Below are 17,670 nucleotides of genomic sequence, written 5' to 3' on the forward strand. Positions count from 1 at the left end.
GAATGGGCGCACCAGGGCTTCCAGCCACTGCAAATGAACTCCAGACACGTGCGCTAACGTGGGTCCAGACTGACCTGGAACTCACAACCATTCCCCTAAATATACATAACTATATATATTTTAAAGCACACTGTTGCTCAAAAGGGGTCAGGGGAAGGGATGAAGAAGAGGATGGGTGGGAATAAAGTTAATCAAAATTTAAGAAGTTATGAACAGTCCATTTGAAAACATACTTCTTCACTAACTAATAAATTATATGTCAAAAAAAAAGAGAGAATTGGCCAGGCATGGTGGCACACACCTATAATACCAGCACTTGGGAGGCAGAGGTAGGAGGATCGCCGTGAGTTCAAGGCCACCCTGAGACTACATAGTGAATTCCAGGTCAGCCTGGACCAGAGTGAGACCCTTCCTCGAAAAATCAAAAACTAAAAATAAAAGAGAGAGAACTGGTGGCCAGGCATGGAGGTTCATGACTTTAATCCCAGCACTAGGGAGCAAAGGTAGGAGGATTGCTATGAGTTCAAGCTCAGCCTGGGACTGAATTCCAGGTCAGCCTGGGCTAGAGCAAGACCCTACGTCAAAAAACAAAAAGAGAGCCCAGTTCCCTGGTCCGGGTACCCTGCCCTGGGTGGTGTGCAGGGGGCACGGTGTGGCGGAACAGGAGCAGACCCTGAGGAGATAAGTGACCCAGCACACCTCACCTCGGCCCCAGCTGAAACCACAGAAGAATTGGGGAAATGAACAAGAGTGCTGCTTTCTCAATGAACCTGGTATCAGCACAAGGGTGACAGAGACAGACCCTGAGGACACTCAACACCTACCAAAGCAGAGATCCAGAGGCTGCTAAGCGCCCACCACTGAAGTAGACTTAAAATATACCCATCATGACTCAGGAAATTTTGCAGAAGAGGGGGCAGAAAGATTGTTAGAGCCACAGGTTGGGACATTATGCACAGAGACGTTGCCCCCCCCCCACGCCCCATAATGCATGACCCACAATCCCCATGGAGTTGATCTGGAGCCCCAGTGAGGAGGGTCCCTTCGGAAAAGGGGGAGGAATGAGGGAAAGGATGGTACCAACATGTGTTGTTTACATACTAAGTATGTCCATATCTAATAAAAATATTCTGCTTTTAGCCAGGCGTGGTGGCGCACGCCTTTAATCCCAGCACTTGGGAGGCAGAGGTAGGAGGATCGCCATGAGTTCGAGGCCACCCTGAGACTCCATAGTAAATTCCAGGTCAGCCTGGGCTAGAGTGAGACCCTACCTCAGAAAACCAAATACATACATACATACATATATATATATATATATTCTGCTTTTTGTTTGGGGGGGTTGGAGGGATTGGGTGGGGGTTTTTTTTGAGGTAGGGTCTCACTCTAGCCCAGGCTAACCTGGAATTCATTATGTAGTCTCAGGGTAGCCTCCAACTCACAACCACCCACCTACCTCTACCTCCCAAGTGCTGGGATTCAAGGCGTGTGCCACCATGCCCAGCTTAATAAAAATAAAATTTTTTAAACAATCTTAAAAGAGAGAGGGAGAGAAAGAGTTGGTCAGAACTATCCTGTGGAGGTGGATAATGCTATACCCAGAACCACAGATTGTTAGTAGAAAAATTTTAGTGCCCGGGGTGTGATACCTTCCATTGAGTTGTTGACCAGGAAGGCCCCTGGCGCCTCCAAACCATTACAGACTATTGATAAATGTGTTGGTTTGATTCATGTGTGCCCCATAAACTTAGGTATTCTGAATGCTAGATTCCCAGCTGATGGAGATTTGGGAATTAACACCTCCTGGAGGCAGTGTACTGTTGGGGGGTGGGCTTATGGGTGTTACAGCCAGTTTCCCAAAGCCAGTGTTTGGCACACCCTCCTGTTGCTATTGTCCACCTTATGCTGGCCAGGGGGTGATGTCCACCGCTGCTCATGCCATCATTTTCCCCTGCCATCGTGGAGCTTCTCCTCGAGCCTATAAGGCAAAATAAGCCTTTTTTCCCACAAGCTGCTCTTGGTTGGGTGATTTCTACCAGCAATGTGAACCTGACTGCAACAATAAAGCTCTTAGTTGCCCACCAGAACTAGATAGTGAGACCCTATTGTTAAAGACTCCACATGTCTAGGCTGCAGGTCACTGAGAAATCAAGCTGGAGCTGAGCTGGAAGCCTCCTCCCTGTTGACCAGCTGTCAGGATGATGGAAAGAACTATGTGGCTGTTGGGAGAGAAAAGTCATCTATGGTGTCAATCAGCAGTGGGCCCGAAATGCTTTATGGCTGGCCAGCCAGGTCAATGTAGCAACCGGTGAAATAGTGTCATGTTTGTTATGGGGGAAAGCGATTGTTCTTTGACTGAACTGGAAGTCCACTCCACAAGAGGGAATTCATATCTGGTACTTAAAACCTAATCAAAAGCTTATGGCTGGGGAGAGCATAAGCCCTAGGGGGGAAACTACTACTGTTGTCTGGCTAAATGCATAGATTATGCCCACCAAACTGCCCTCTAAACACTCATGTTTATGCCCTTATGCAACTTTCACTTTGGGTTAAAGAAGCTTCTCTTTTCAGATGGTAATGACCACTGGGGTGACACAAAACTCAACAAAGTGCTAAGAAGTGACAGAGGTGAGACATCTCTATCACAACCTCTAAGGCCCAGGGACTATTGTGGAAGAGATGGCTTAGTGGTTAAGGTACTTGCCTACAAAGCCAAAGGACCCAGGTTCAATTCTCTAGTACCCATGTAAGCCAGATACAGATGGTGGCATATGTGTCTGGAGTTTGTTTGAAGTAGCCAGAGGTCCTGGTGTGTCATTTTCCCTCTCTCTCTCGCTTTCTCTCTCTTAAAAATAAATATTTTTTAAAAAGTAATACTGTAACCCCAGCACTGGAGAAGCAAGACAGAAAGATCTCTGGAGCTTTTTGGCTAACCAATCTAGCCTAACTGGCAAACTCCAAGCTAATGAGAAACCCTGTCCCTAAAAGAAGCAGACAGCATACCTAAGCATACTTGGATAACACTCTAGATTGTTCTCTGACATCCATATATATATGTACATACCCACACACTTATAAACATGCATATATGCATACACAAAGGGAGGGAGGAAGGGAAGAAAAGAAGGAGAAAGGGGAGGGGAGGAGAGGGGAGGGGAGAGGAGGGAAGGGGAGGGGAAGGGAGGGGAGGGGAGGGGAGGGGAGGGGAGGGGAGGGGAGGGGAGGGGAGGGGAGGGGAGGGGAGGGGAGGGGAGGGGAGGGGAAGAAAGAATACTATTAACCAACTGGTTTAAGATAGCCAAGAGAAGTAGGTCACAAGGACCTGTCAAATGACATGATATTAGGTGTCGCGACCACCTCGACCAGCAAGAATGACGCAACCCGAGAGCGCTTCTTTAAGCAGTTTATTCAGGAACCTTGAACAATCTTCTGACCCCGGGGAGAGCTGACCCACAAGCTAAGTAGTCCTGCGCTAGCCAACCCTAGTGAGCCACGTGGCCCATGCAGATAGGTCCTCGATTAAGGAAGCAGAATTAGTTAAGCAGCCTCAGCCAAATAAGGACTTGTTTATCCCAGAGAGCGCTCGCTATTGGGCTAGCGGAAGGCGGAAGCCCATGCCATCTTTAGGGCGAGCTCTCCACAATTAGGAGTGGGACTGAGCCACAGGCATGGACTGAGACGACTAGAAAGGTCCACAGAACCAAATATAAGTCCTTCCCCACCTGACAAAGTACCACAAACAGAGCGTTCTGCATGCAGGACCAACTTTAAGGGCAGTTAGATGTTCTATCCCAAGAGAGATTATCCCCTTACTTAACAATTCCTTGGTCACTTTTTATTTATTTTATTTATTTACAATAAGAAAGACACAGTATGAGCACACCAAGGCCTCTTGCCATTGTGAACCAACTTCAGATGTGTGCACCACTTCAAGCATCTGGCTTTACTTGGGTACTGGGGAATCAAATCTGTGCCAACACAGGTCAGCAGGCTTTGCAAGCAAATACCTTTAACCACTGAGCAATCTTCCTAGCCCCCTTGGTCACTTTGAGATATCATGTCACACTAGAAGCCTCAAGTTTTTCCAGATAGGCCAAATGACTGAACGGGTACAATAGTGGCATGTCTGCTCTGGGGGAAACCAACCGCTCTCTAATTAGACTGGAGGCCCACTCCATATATGAGTACATGCCTGGTACTGAAAACCTAATCAAAAGCCTATGGCAGGGCTGGAGAGATGGCTTAGCGGTTAAGCGCTTGCCTGTGAAGCCTAAGGACCCTGCTTCAAGGCTCGATTCCCCAGGACCCACATTAGCCAGATGCACATGGGGGCGCACACATCTGGAGTTCGTTTGCAGTGGACGGAGGCCCTGGCGCACCCATCCTCTCTCTTTTTATCTGCCTCTTTCTCTTTCTGTTGCTTTCAAATAAACAAATAAAAATAAAAACAAAAAAATTTTTTAAAAAATTATCTTGAGGCCAGACATGGTGGTGCATGCCTTTAATCCCAGCACTCAGATGAGGTAGGAGGATTGCCATGAGTTCGAGGTCACCCTGAGACGACATAGTGAATTTCAGGTCAGCCTGGGCTAGAGTGAGACCCTACCTCAAAAAAAACAATATTATCTTGAAACTACACATAGTGGCACATGCCTTTAATCCCAGAACTCAGGAGACAGAAGTAGGAGGATCACTGTGAATCCTAGGTCAGCCTGAGACTACATCAATGAGACTACATACAGCTTGGGCTAGAGCAAGACCCTACCTCAAAACAACAAAAAATTATCTTGAGAGTCTGAGGACGTAGATCAATTGATAGCGTGCTTGCCTAGCATGCCTGAAGCACTGGGATCCATCCCCAACACCACATAAATTAAGTTTGGTGATGCATGCCTGTAATCCCAGAGCTCTGGAGGTAAAAGCAGGAAGATCAGAAGTTCAAGGCCATACTCAACTACATAGGGAGTTCAAGGTCAGCCTAGACTACATGAGACTCTGTCTCAAACCAAGAAAAAGAGTGCTGGAGAAATGGCTTAGAAGTTAAGGTGTTTGCCTGTGAAGTCAAAGGACCCAGGTTCGATTCCCCAGTACTCACATAAAGTCAGATGCACTGGTGGCACATGGGTCTGGAGTTCACTTGCAGAGGCTCAAGGCCCTGGCATGCCCGTTCTCTCTCTCTCTCTCTTTCTCTCTCTCTCTCTCTCATAAATAAAATTCAAAAATAATTTTAAAGAAAAAGGAGGAGAAGACAAAGAACATTGACATAGGAGAATGGAGCCAAGAGAAAACACAGGCCATGAGGGTAAAGACACAACCTTGGAATGTTCCTCATTTAACCAAGGACCGGGCATAATCATTGGATTGGCAGCTCACCAAAACTCAACATCCTTTTGATATTTATTACCCCTGCCTGCCAACTCTTCATGGACTCTGTTTCCACCAAATTGGCCAAATGTCTCAGCTATGTCTGCTGTCCTCTCTCTGCCCTTGCTTATTTACCCATTAATCTATTTGAATGAGAAATTATTGACTGTCTCCTTTCTCCAAGCACTGACTTGTGAGAAGGAACCATGAGAATGAAATATGGTAATGAACTCTGGGAAAGGAGACTTTGTGAGACTATTTCTCTTGGACCTAAAATGACAATATTGCCGTGAGATGTTTTTCTGCTAAATTCCTTACTTATAACTTGACCTAAAGTTAATGTTACAACTATGTAATCTACCCTCTTAAAGCAATGTGACGAGGCTTCCCCTGCCTTGGTGGACCTTTGGCCTGAATAGCACAGATGACCAGTGTTGGCAAGCAACATTTGGAGATGTTGGCTGATCTTTATGCTCTTTGCCCAATTTCTTCAGTGACCTGGTTAGACTCGTGACCCAGAACAAACATACCTGTGTGAGCAAGGCTGCCAGTGGGGATAAGAGATGGCTCAGAACAAAGTGTGATAGTCCATGCCGCCAAGCCCAGCGCTTGAGAGGCAAAGGCAGGAAGGACTGTCACAAGTTTGAGACTAGCCTTGGCTACATAGAAAATCCAAGTCAGACTGCCAGGCGTGGTGGCACACACCTTTAATCCCAGCACTTGGGAGGCAGAGGTAGGAGAATCACCATGAGAATGAAGCCACCCTAAGAATACATAGTGAATTCCAGGTCAGCCTGAGCTGACCCTAAGACCCTACCTCAAAAAAACAAAAAAAAAAAAATGAGAGAGAGAAGAGCTGAGAAGATAGTATAGTGGGTAATGTGAAAAGTATGAGGACCTGAATTCAGATTCCCCAGCACCCAGTTAAAAGCCACAGTGCCTGCCTGTAATCCCAGCACTGGGGAGGCAGGGACAGACAGATCCCTGGGACTGTCTGGCTAGCTAGTCTAGACAAATCAGAGAGCTCCAGGTTTAGGATCCTGCTCAAAAAATAAGGTGGAATACTTGGGCTGCAAGGTCACTTAAAAACCCTGCTGGAGCTGAACTGAAAACCACCTCCATGTAGACCAGCTGTCAGAAAGCTGGAACAATCCATTCTGCATGCAGTTCAATGGGAGAGAGAGAAATCACCAGTGAAGATATTCAACAGTGGCCACTGCAAGCCTTATGTTTGGCCAGCCAGGCCAAATGAGCCAATGGGTTCAATAGCGGCACATCTGTTATGGGGGAAACCAACCACCCTCTAATTGGACTGGAGGCCCACTCCATGGGAGGGAATACAGCCCTGATACTGAAAACCTACAACAGGGGTAGTCTTGAGCCCTAGGAGTGTAACGTCTGCTTCTGTCTGGCTAAATGTATACACTATGCTCACCAAACTGCCCAGTAAGCACTTCTCTTAATGTTCATACCCACATATTAATGCTACTCTCACTTTTGGTTAGAGAACCTTCTCTTTTCAGATGGCAGTGACCTTGGGATGACTCAGAAGGCATCATGGTGCTGAGAAGAAGTGACAGAGGAGTGCTCAGCACTGAAACATCTCTATCACACCTTCCAAGGCTCAGGGTCTATTGCAGAAGAGGTGGTGGAAAGAATGTAAGAGCCAAAGGAAGGGTAGGACTCCTTACAACATGCTCCTCCAGACACAAAATGTCCTGGATATCCATGACCTCACAGTGCCTGACACTACCTACACAAGACCATCATAATAGGAGGAAAGGATGATGACATCAAAATAAAAGAGACACTGATTGAGAGGGTGAGGGGATATGATGGAGAGTGGAGCTTCAAAGGGGAGAGTAGGGGGAGGGAGGAATTACCATGGGATATTGTTTACAATTATGGAAGTTGTCAATAAAAAAATTTAAGCTGGGCGTGGTGGTGCACGCCTTTAATCCCAGCATTCGGGAGGCAGAGGTAGGAGGATCGCCATGAGTTCAAGGCCAACCTGAGACTACAGAGTTAATTCCAGGTCAGCCTGGACCAGAGTGAGACCCTACCTCAAAAAACCAAAAAAAAAAAATTTAAAAAGATAGCTAAAAATAAAAATAAATAAGGTGGACTGTACTACATCTGCTGGGGCCCAAGAGAAATTGCAGAGGAATCTGCAACATGAACACAGTGACCAGTTAAAACCCATCAAAAACCCATCAAAGCAGAACTCCAGAGGCTATGGAGAGCTCAACACTAAATCAGACTGTCAACAGGCCTGCCATGGCTCAGGGAACGGCAGAAAACTTGTAAGAGCCACAGAGTGGGTCGGAGTACTCTGAGGCACCGTTCCCCAGTATCTCACAGGGACTGACTGAGGCCTTTGTGACCCCACTGAGGAGGGTCCCAGAGAAATGGGAGCAGAGGCAAGGGGATAAAAGAGTATAACCTGTCCAAAAAAAAAAAAAAAAAAAATATATATATATATATATATATATATATATATATATATATAATATGTTAAAAATAAATTTAAAAATAAGGTGGAGAGGGCTGGGGGAATAGCTTAGCAGTTAAGGCATTTGCCTGCAAAGCCAAAGGACCCAGGTTCAAGTCCCCAGGACCCATGTTAGCCAGATGCACAAGGGGCCACACGTGTCTGGAGATCGTCTGCAGTGGCTGAAGGCCCTGGTGCACCCATTCCCATCCTCTCTCTCTCTCTCTCTTTCTCTCTCTCTTTCCCCCTCTTTCTCTGTCAAATAAATAAATAAAAGTAAAATATTTTTAAAAATAAGGTGGAGAGCAATTGAGGAAGACACTCAACATTGACCTCTGCCTTCCTCAAGCCGTGTTCACACACATGCACAGGAACCCATCACAAACAGGCATACACACACACTTGACATAGATAGAATTCAGTAAAGAGCTTTCCCCACCGCTGCACTGCAAGCCTTTAATCCAGCATTCAGGAGACTGAGGTAGAGGGTCACCATGAGCTCGAGGCCAGCCTGGGCTGCAGAATAACTCCCAGGTCCGCCTGGGCTAAAGTGAAACGCTGTTTCACAGAAACAAAAATTAAACAAATAACTAGGAAAGTAGAGAAGTGAATGTCTTCCAGAGAGACCACTGATGGGCCAGAATGGAGTGCGGGAGAATGACAGTTTCACCCTAGTACTACTGATCCAGGCTCTTATTTTCATGCCATAGCATGCAACTGTGACAGTGAGGGAAGACAGGAAGGGAGAGAGGGGAGGGGCAGGGAGAGGAGGAGAAGGGAGAGAGGGAAGGGGAGGGGAGTTTGGAGTTCATTTGAAGCGGCTGGAGGCCCTAACAGGTCCATTCTCTCTCTCTCTCTCTCTCTCTCTCTCTAATAACTAAGTAAATTAAAAATATTTTTAAAAGAATATTTCCAAAGCCAGGGACGTAGCTCAGGCGACAGAGTGCTTGCTTAGCAGCTATGAGGTCTTGAGTCCAGCCTCCAGCACTGCACCTATAATCCCAGCCCTTGGGAGATGGAGACAGAAAGATCAGAAGTTGAAGCTTATTAACAATATGACAAGTTCAAGGCCAGCCTGGACTAGTGAAAGTCTGTCTCAAAACATTTTTTTTCTTTCCAGAAGGAAGGGATGAAGTTTGGTTTGACAGCATCTAAATCCCTCTGTTGGCACCAGGGTGGGATGTCACACTAAATGTAGGATGACAAATATCCCAGGCGCCTGCCACTCACCACACGGACCACAAAAGCCCACGGGTGTTCTGTCATCCAATCCCTAAGCCAGCTGTGCGGGCGCTCGGTTTAGCAGACTCTGTACAATCCCGGAGATCACATCTCTGCAGGGAAGCTTTGTCAGTTCTCCCTCCTTTCTGGGGAGGAGTCCCTCCTGGCTCTCAGATTGGCCGTGGAAACACCTCCCCCTGGCATGGCTCCAGGCCTCAGGAAAGTCCAGTTTCCTACGCAGACCTTCCTCCCGAGAGCAATGAGAGCCATGTTTCCCATCGTGCTGTCTCTGCCCCTCCTTCTGGGTCACACAGTCCCCCAGGAGCCCCAAGCCGGTGAGTGGGAAACACAAGGGAAGGTTGGGAGAAAAACGGAAGGGAAGGCAAAAGGACAGGATGATGGGCCAAGGACCTCTGGTACAGCTGGGATTCCCGTGCGCCCCGCAGTAATGAGTGCACCAGGCTATTAGCTGACTCGGCTTGCTCTTCTGGAAGTATTCAGGACTCGTGCGTGCTAAGTGTGACCTCAGAGAATCTGAACCTAGCCAGGCATGGCGGTGCACATCTACAAGCCTAGCGCTCAGGAGGTTGAGGCAGGAGAATCAGGAGTCTGAGGTTAGCCTGGGCTACATAGTGAGATTTTTGTGAACTTTGTTTCCAAAAGAAAAAAAAAAAAAAGAAATCAAGACTCTGAACTGAGGGCTGAGGAGACGGTTGGTGGGTAAACTGTTTGCCACGCAAGCAGATGACCTAAATTTGGATCCCCAGAACCCACAGAAAGCTGAGCACAGTAACAAGTGCCAATAACCCCAGCCCTCCTGCAGCCAGATGGGAGGCAGAGGTAGGATAGCCTCTGGAAGCTTAAAGGCCAGCCTAACATTCACGGCAACACACAGTTAGAGAGCCTGCCTCACCGAAGGAGGAAGGCTGGGGCCAGCTCCTGAGGTTGTCCTCCGACCTCCTTATGTGAGCCATGGCATGTGCGCACAGAGAGAGAGAGAGAGAGAGAGAGAGAGGAGAGAGACAGAGAGAGGGGGACAATTGGCATACCAGGGCCTCAGCCACTACAAATAAACTCCAGATGCTTGTACCACCTACTGGGCATGTGCGACTTTGCACTTGCCTCATCTTTATGTGTCTGGCTTATGTGGGATCTGGAGAGTTGAACATGGGTCCTTAGGCTTTGCAGGCAAGCACCCTAACTGCTAAGCCATCTCTCCAGCTCAAGAGAGAGAATTTTGGAAAGAATCTTACTCTGAAATCTACAGTGAAAAAAATTCAGGGCTAGGTAGATGTCTCCATGAGTTAAGTGCTTTCTAGGGAAGCATGAGGACCCCAGTTCAGATCCCCAGCACCCACGTAATATGTCAGGTGCCTATAATCCCAGTGCCAGCAAGCTGGAGGCAAGGGATCCCTGGAACTCACTGCCTAGGTAATCTAGCCAAACCAGGGAGCTCTGGATTCAGCAGCAGACCCTGCCTCAAAGAATAAGGTGGAGAGTAATTGAGAACCTCTGGCCTCCACACACATCGTGAACATCTGCACACACATAAACATGCACATGAAAAAGAGAAGAAGAAAGATCATAGGGGCCTGTGACCTGCTCTGAGTCAGACAGCAGTGTGAGAGCCAACAGCAGGGTGGGGCGAGCTGAGGGGGAAGAGGCCCCGAGGCCAGGTCTCCCCACTTGGTGCTCTGTGGCCCACAGTGGGCCACCCACGCATGGATTCCCGCCCCTGAGAATCTCCTCTTCTTTTGCAGGTCCTTACTCTCTGGTCTTTCTCTACACTGGATTGTCCAGGCCCAGTAAAGGCCTCCCCAGATTTCAAGCCACCGCCTTTCTCAATGACCAGGCCTTCTTCCGCTACGACAGTGACGGCGGCAGGGCGCAGCCCGTGGGACTGTGGGCTCAGATAGAAGGAATGGAGGACTGGGAGAAAGAGAGCCAACTTCAGAGGGCCCGGGAGGAGATCTTCCTGGAGACCCTGAAAGACATCATGGGCTATTACAAAGACAGTCAAGGTCAGTGAAGAGCAGGCTGCTGGGGTGGAGGGTCTTAACCCCACCTGAGGTATAGTGAATTCCAGGTCTGTGCGTGGAGGGGATGCAGCGGGTGGGAACAGTCCATCCTCAAGGAGGAACAGAAAGCAGGTGAAATGCACAAGTCTATCTGCATCCTAGCCCACCGTGCAGTACACCAGCTTCCTCCTTCCCTATGGTTTCCTCTGTCCTCACCCAGCCAGATCTCAGCGCATGCACAAAGTAATGTCAGGGTCGCTTTTTATGCAGGCACCCCTGACCTCTGACCTCCACATCCCACTCACTTGAGAGGGTTTCAGACTTACCACTGCCCAGCAGTGGGGAGTGAACCAGCCTTGGAATCAGTCAGAGTTGAGTTTGCATGATGCTTTTTAGTTGACAGTGTGTGTGTGTGTGTGTGTGTGTGTGTGTGTGTGTGTGTGTAACTTGGATATCATTCCTAAAGAACACCATCCCTCTTTTTTATTAGTTTGTTTTTGGTTTTTCAAGGTAGGGTTTCACTCTAGCCCAGGCTGACCGGGAATTCACTATGTAGTCTCAGGGTGGTCTCGAACTCACAGCGATCCTCCTACTTCTGCCTCCCAAGTGCTGGGATTAAAGGATCAGCCTGAGCTGTGTGAGGCCCTTTCTCAAGAAAACCGGTGTCTGGGAAAGACACTGGAAGCAGCTTTAGTCTGGGGATTTGCCTCAGTGCCCTGGATTTGATCCCGGTACTAGAAGAGGAGAGAGAGAGAGAAATGGAAAGAAAGAAAAAGGAAGGAAGGAAGGGAGAGAGGGAGGGAGGGCGGGAGGAAGGGAGGGGGAATTTTAACTAGCTGGAATAGAAATAAATGGTAAGTGATTTTACTCTTCATAGAGAAAAGAATGAAAATATAGAGAGATGAATACAGCAGTAGAAAATAATAGTAATGGGCATTTTTTTTTGAACATTTACTGTATGCCAAGAACAGGTTTGGACACATTTAATGCTGAAATAACTTCCTTAAAAATACTATTGTCAAGGCCGGCATGGTGGCGCACGCCTTTAATGCCAGCACTCGGGAGGCAGAGGTAGGAGGACCGCCGAGAGTTCGAGACCACCCTGAGACTACATAGTGAATTCCAGGTCAGCCTGGGCTAGAGGGAGACCCTAGCTCAAAAAAAAAAAAAAAAAAAGTGCTATTGTCATTGTCATAGACATTTCAGAGACGAACAAGTAAAACACAGTTCATACAGCAAGGAGGGTGGGCTGGGCAGAGATCTGGGACTTGAGCCCAGGTGGTTTAAGAGCTTTCAGAACCTGTGCCAAGAGCGCTTCTTGGGATTGGGCAAGCACCTGCTTTTGTAATCAGATTGACCTGTGCTAAGGAGGTCAGCTTGTCAGCGTTGTTATTCATCAGCAGGGGGCTGAGGGTTTAGAGGCTTGGAAAAATACTAACCAGGAAACACCAGGCATGGTGGCTCATGTCTGTCATCCCAGTCCTTGGAAAGTTGAGATAAGAATATTCCCATGCGTCTGAGGCCAGCCTGGGCTTCAGAGTGAGACAACATGTGGAAAAAAAAAAAAAAGACTAGAGTGATTAAGTCGGTCAAGTGCTTGCTTCACAAGTGTGAGGACCTGAGTTCAACCCCCAGTACCACATAAATGTGGGAGGGCAGGAGAGCACACCTGCAATCTTAGCGCTGGGGAAGCTAAGACAAGAGAATCCCTGGAGGGCTGGAGAGATGACCTAGTGGCTAAGACACTTGCCTGCAAAGCCTAAGGACCCAGGTTTCGACTTCCCAGGACCCACATAAAGCCAGATGTACAAGGTGGCGCATGTGTCTGGAGTTCATCTGCAGTGGCTGGAGGCCCTGGTGTGCTCATTCTTTCCTTCTCTCTCTGTCTGCATCTCTCTCTGTCTCTCTCCATCTCACGTAAATGACTAAATAAACAAAATAAATAAAATTATTTTTTATATTTTATTTACTTATTTATTTAAGAGAAAGAGGCAGATAGAGAGAAAATGGGAGCGCCAAAACCTCCACCCACAAACGAACTCCAGACACATGTGCCACCTTTTGCATCTGGCTTACTTGGGGAATCGAACCTTAGTACTTTGGCTTTGCAGACAAGTGCCTTAGCCACTAGGCCATCTCTCCGGCCCCCAGTAAACTTTTTTAAACAAATTTTTTTTTTTTGGTTTTTCAAGGTAGGGTCTCACAGTAGCCCAGGCTGACCTGGAATTCACTATGGAGTCTCAGGATGGCCTCAAACTCATGGTGATCCCCCTACCTCTGCCTCCCAAGTGCTGGGATTAAAGGTGTGCACCACCACGCCTGGCAAATAAAGTATTTTTACATTATTTTAAATAATATAAAAAGAGGATTCCTGGAGCTTGCTGGCTGGCCAGTGTGTCCTAATGGGCATGCTCCAAGCCTCAAGGTGGACATCATACCCGAGGACGATGCCTGAGTTTGTCTCCCGATCTCCACAAGCATGCACACGTATGTACACGCACCAGCATACCCATGTGCACTCACACACATGCGTGTTCATGCGTATGCATTAAAAATGGAAAAGATGCCACCAAAAAGAAGGAAGAAGCAATCACATCATGTTTGTGAGAATAGTGACATGAATTCCACACAGAACTCAGAGAAAGGTAATCTATAGCCATAGGAAAGCAGAAATAAATTTCTGTTTATTGGATATGCAGTTCGGTTTAGTTGTGGTACGTTTCTAAGAATTCACCATCATGGGGTAGGGGGAGGAGGGAGGGAATTACCATGGGATATTTTTTTATAATCATGGAAAATGTTAATAAAAATTAAAAAAAAAAAGAATTCACCATCTACTCACACAAATAAACACCACTAGATGAGATGATGCAAAATCTGCTGGGCGTGGCGGCACACAACTTTAGTCTCAGCACTTAGGAGGCAGAAGTAGGAGGATCACCATGAGTCCGAGGCCAGCGTGGGGCTAGAGAGTGAATTCTAGGTCAGCCTGAGCTAGAGTGAGTCCCTACCTTGAAAAATTAAAAAAAAAAAAAATTTAAAGATTTGAGCTTGACATGGTGGCTCACACCTTTAATCCCAGCATTTGGGAGGCAGAGGTAGGAGGGATCACCATGAGTTTGAGGCCACCCTGAGAATACACAGTAAATTCCAGGTCACCCTGGGCTACAGTGAGACCCTTCCTCAGAAATCCAAGAAAAAAAAAGGATTTGAGGGCTGGAGAGAGAGAAGGATAAGAAGGTTAAGGCGCTTGCTTGCAAAGTCTGCCAGCCCAGGTTCAACTCCCCAGTACCCACATAAAGCCAAATATACAAAGTACCCACATAAAGCCAAATATACAAAGTCGCACATGCATCTAGAGTTTGTAGCAACAAGAGCCACTGTCATGCCCTCTCATCTCATTCTTTCTCTCTCTCTCCCTCTCTTTCTTCTCTCTCTGTCACACAAATAAATTTTAGACTTGAAGTTTGCCCATAATCTTTTTGTTTGTTTGTTTGTTTTTTTAGTTTTTCAAGGTAGGTTCTCACTCTGGTCCAGGCTAACCTGGAATGCACTATGTAGTCTCATGGTGGCCTCAAACTCATGGTGATCCTCCTATCTCTGCCTTCCGAGTGTTGGGATTAAAGGCATGCACCACCACGCCCGGATTTGCCAATAATCTTTATCTCTCTTTTTTTAAATTTTTTTTATTTATTTGAGACAGCTAGAGAGAGAGAAAATGGACTTGTCAGGGCCTCCAGCCACTGCAAATGAACTCCAGGTGCATCTTGAGCATCTGGTTTACACGGGTCCTGGGGAATCGAACCTGGGTCCTTCAGCTTTGCAGGCAAGAGCCTTAACAGTTAAGCCATCTCTCCAGCCTTGTATCTCTCTTGGTTCACCTGCTTCAAAGAACGCATTTCCTGTTGGAATGACATGACAGCCTCCGCTGTCTCCTGTATGCCTGGCTATGCGTGCTTAGCTTTCCAGAGCCTTCCCTCCCGTTGGGTTACAGAGTGTGCACGCACTGAGTTTCCCAGCTGGAGTGGTACCCAGCTGACTGGATCCCTTTGGGGCGGGGGAGGGCGGTTATAGGGTCCCACACCTTTCAGGGAATGTTCGGCTGTGAGCTCGGGAGTAACAGGAGCAGTGGAGCATTCTGGAGGTACGCATACGACGGACGGGACTTCATCGAGTTCAACACAGAGATCCCAGCCTGGGTCCCCTTAGACCCGGCAGCCGAGGACACCAAGAAGAAGTGGGAGGCAGAGAGAGTCTATGTGCAGAGGGCCAAGGCCTACCTGGAAGAGGAGTGCCCCCGGCTGCTGCGGAGGCACCTGAATTACAGCAGGTCTCACCTGGACCGGCAAGGTACTCATCTCTCTATGACTTACCTGCTCCCACAACTGAACTGAAGACAGGCAATCACGGGCTGGGGCCAGGGGACCATCTCAGGTTGCTCCATCCACCTCTTAGTCTCCAGTGTGCACCTTTTCTTTCTTTCATTTTCTTTCTTTCTTTCTTTCTTTCTTTCTTTCTTTCTTTCTTTCTTTCTTTCTTTCTTTCCCTCTCTCTACCTCTCTCTCTCTCTCTCTCCCCCTCCCCCACAAATAAAAATTATTTTTACAAAGAGAAAGCTGGGCACGGTGACACACACCTTTGATCCCAGCACTCTGGAGGCAAAAGTAGGAGGATCACTGTGAATTCAAGGCCAGCCTGAGAATACATAGTGAATTCCAGGTCAGCCTGGACTAGAGGGAGACCCTACCTCAAAAAACCAAAAGGAAAGAAGGGAGGGAGGAAGGAAGGAAGGAAGGAGGGAAGGGAGGGAGGGAAGAAGGAAGGAGAAGGGGAAGGTGGAGAGAGGATGAGGGGAGGGAAGGGAAGGTGAGGAGAAGGGAGAAAAGCAAAAAAAAGAAGGGAGGGGAGGGGAGGGGGAAGAGAGGAGAGGAGAAGGGCGGGCAAGGGAGGGGAGGGGAGGAAAGGAGAGGAGAGGAGAGGAAGAGAGGAAACTCAACTTCAGTTGGAACTTCCTCATTTCAGATTCAAATCCTTTCGTTATTTCTTTCTGCAATATGCCTCCTGTCTAATTTGTGGAGAATAAATGTCTGGTTTAAAAGGATTACTCCCAACATTCAGGAGGCAGAGGCAGAACGATCAAGAGTTCAAGGCAAGCCGGACCTGGTGGCACATGCCTTTAATCCCAGCACTTGGGAGGTAGTAGGATCGTTGTGCGTTCCAGGCCACCCTGAGACTACAAAGTGAATTCCAGGTCAGCCGTGGGCTAAAGTGAAACCCTACCTTGAAAACAAAGGAAAAAAAGGGTTCAAGGCCATTCTGGGCTACATAGCAAGAGCCTATCTCAATTTGTTGCCACCAAAAGTCAATACATAGAGGCAGGGTAGATGGCTCAGTGGTTAAAGGTGCTTGGTCCAAGCTCTCAGCATCCACAAATTTTTGCCTCCACAGTCCCTCCCACTGTGTCAATCACCAGCCACGTGGTCCCAAGAAGAAACAGTACACTCAAATGCCTGGCCAGTGACTTCTACCCTCAAACCATTAGCCTGCACTGGAGCAGGGCCGGCAAGGTGTGCAAGTCCAGATCAGGAGATGCTCTTCCCAGTGGAAATGGCACTTACCAGTCCTGGGTGACAGTGAAAGTCCCCCCTGAAGACAGAGCCCCCTACTTCTGCCACATAGAGCACAGTGGGCTGAGCCAGCCTCTTGCGGTACAATGGAATGAAAGGCAGAAAGCAAAGACTAAAGTCACTTTGGGGGCGCAGCCTCAATAAGTCGCCCTTTCTTTCTGACACAAGAGATCTGGACTCTGGAAATCAATGTCACTGATGAGGTCCCCGGGAAAAGCAGTGGAAGGGGCGGTGAGAATTCAGATGGTGGGTTTGGAGACAGAGGACAGGAACGCTAACCACTGACCTGGCTCTACCTGCCAAATTGCCTCACCTTGTAACACTTCCCATCGTCTGGTCTGTAAAGCCTCACAATAATCCCTGTGCCTAACAGAGCCGAGAGAGGTCTTGTCTTATGTGTGCGTGTGTCCGTGTGGCGTGCATGTGCGTGCCTGTACACGTGTGGGAACACATGGTGCATATGCATGTGAAGGCCAGAGGTTGAGTGGGGTGTCTTCATTAATCATTCTCCACTTGTGTTTTTTTTGGGGGGGGGCTTCGTGGGAGATGGGGGGATTTTTGTTTGTTTGGGTTCGGGGGTTTTTTTTCTGATTTTCCAAGGTAGGGTCTCGCTGTAGCCCAGGCTGACCTGGAATTCACTATGTAGTCTCAGGGTGGCCTTGAACTCATGGCAATTACCTACCTCCACCACCCAAGTGCTAGGATTAAAGGTGTACACCACCATGCCAATCCTTCTAAACTAGATATTTATTCTTCATTTATTTTTTGTTTGTTTGTTTGGTTGGTTGGTTCTTTTTTCTTTTTCTTTTTTCTTTTTTAGCTTTTTTTGTTTTAAAGAGAGAGAAAATTGGCATGCCAGGGCCTCAGGCACCGCAACCGAACTCCAGACACTTGTGCCACTTAGTGGACATGCACAACCTTGTGCTTGCCTCACTTCTGTGCACCTGGCTTA

General features: G+C 47.7%; 1 protein-coding gene across 1 annotated transcript; it reads left to right on the forward strand.

The window, feature by feature from the left end:
• Positions 1 to 9,249: 9,249 nt before the first annotated feature.
• Positions 9,250 to 17,092, forward strand: Azgp1 (alpha-2-glycoprotein 1, zinc-binding). The gene is made up of 4 exons (XM_004666330.2): positions 9,250 to 9,408; positions 10,834 to 11,094; positions 15,166 to 15,441; positions 16,540 to 17,092. The coding sequence occupies exons 1-4, from the start codon at positions 9,276 to 9,278 to the stop codon at positions 16,860 to 16,862; spliced, it is 993 nt and encodes a 330-aa protein (XP_004666387.2). The 5' UTR covers positions 9,250 to 9,275; the 3' UTR covers positions 16,863 to 17,092.
• Positions 17,093 to 17,670: the final 578 nt, after the last annotated feature.

Source organism: Jaculus jaculus, chromosome 2, assembly GCF_020740685.1.
Source record: "Jaculus jaculus isolate mJacJac1 chromosome 2, mJacJac1.mat.Y.cur, whole genome shotgun sequence".
NCBI classification, from domain to species: Eukaryota; Metazoa; Chordata; class Mammalia; order Rodentia; family Dipodidae; genus Jaculus; species Jaculus jaculus.

Coding starts and splice junctions, on each gene's coding strand:
- Azgp1 (XM_004666330.2), top strand. CDS start 9,276: ATGGCTCCAGGCCTCAGGAAAGTCCAGTTTCCTACGCAGACCTTCCTC. Junction 9,409..10,833: donor CCCCCAGGAGCCCCAAGCCG/GTGAGTGGGAAA, acceptor CTTCTTTTGCAG/GTCCTTACTCTCTGGTCTTT. Junction 15,442..16,539: donor GTCTCACCTGGACCGGCAAG/GTACTCATCTCT, acceptor TTGCCTCCACAG/TCCCTCCCACTGTGTCAATC.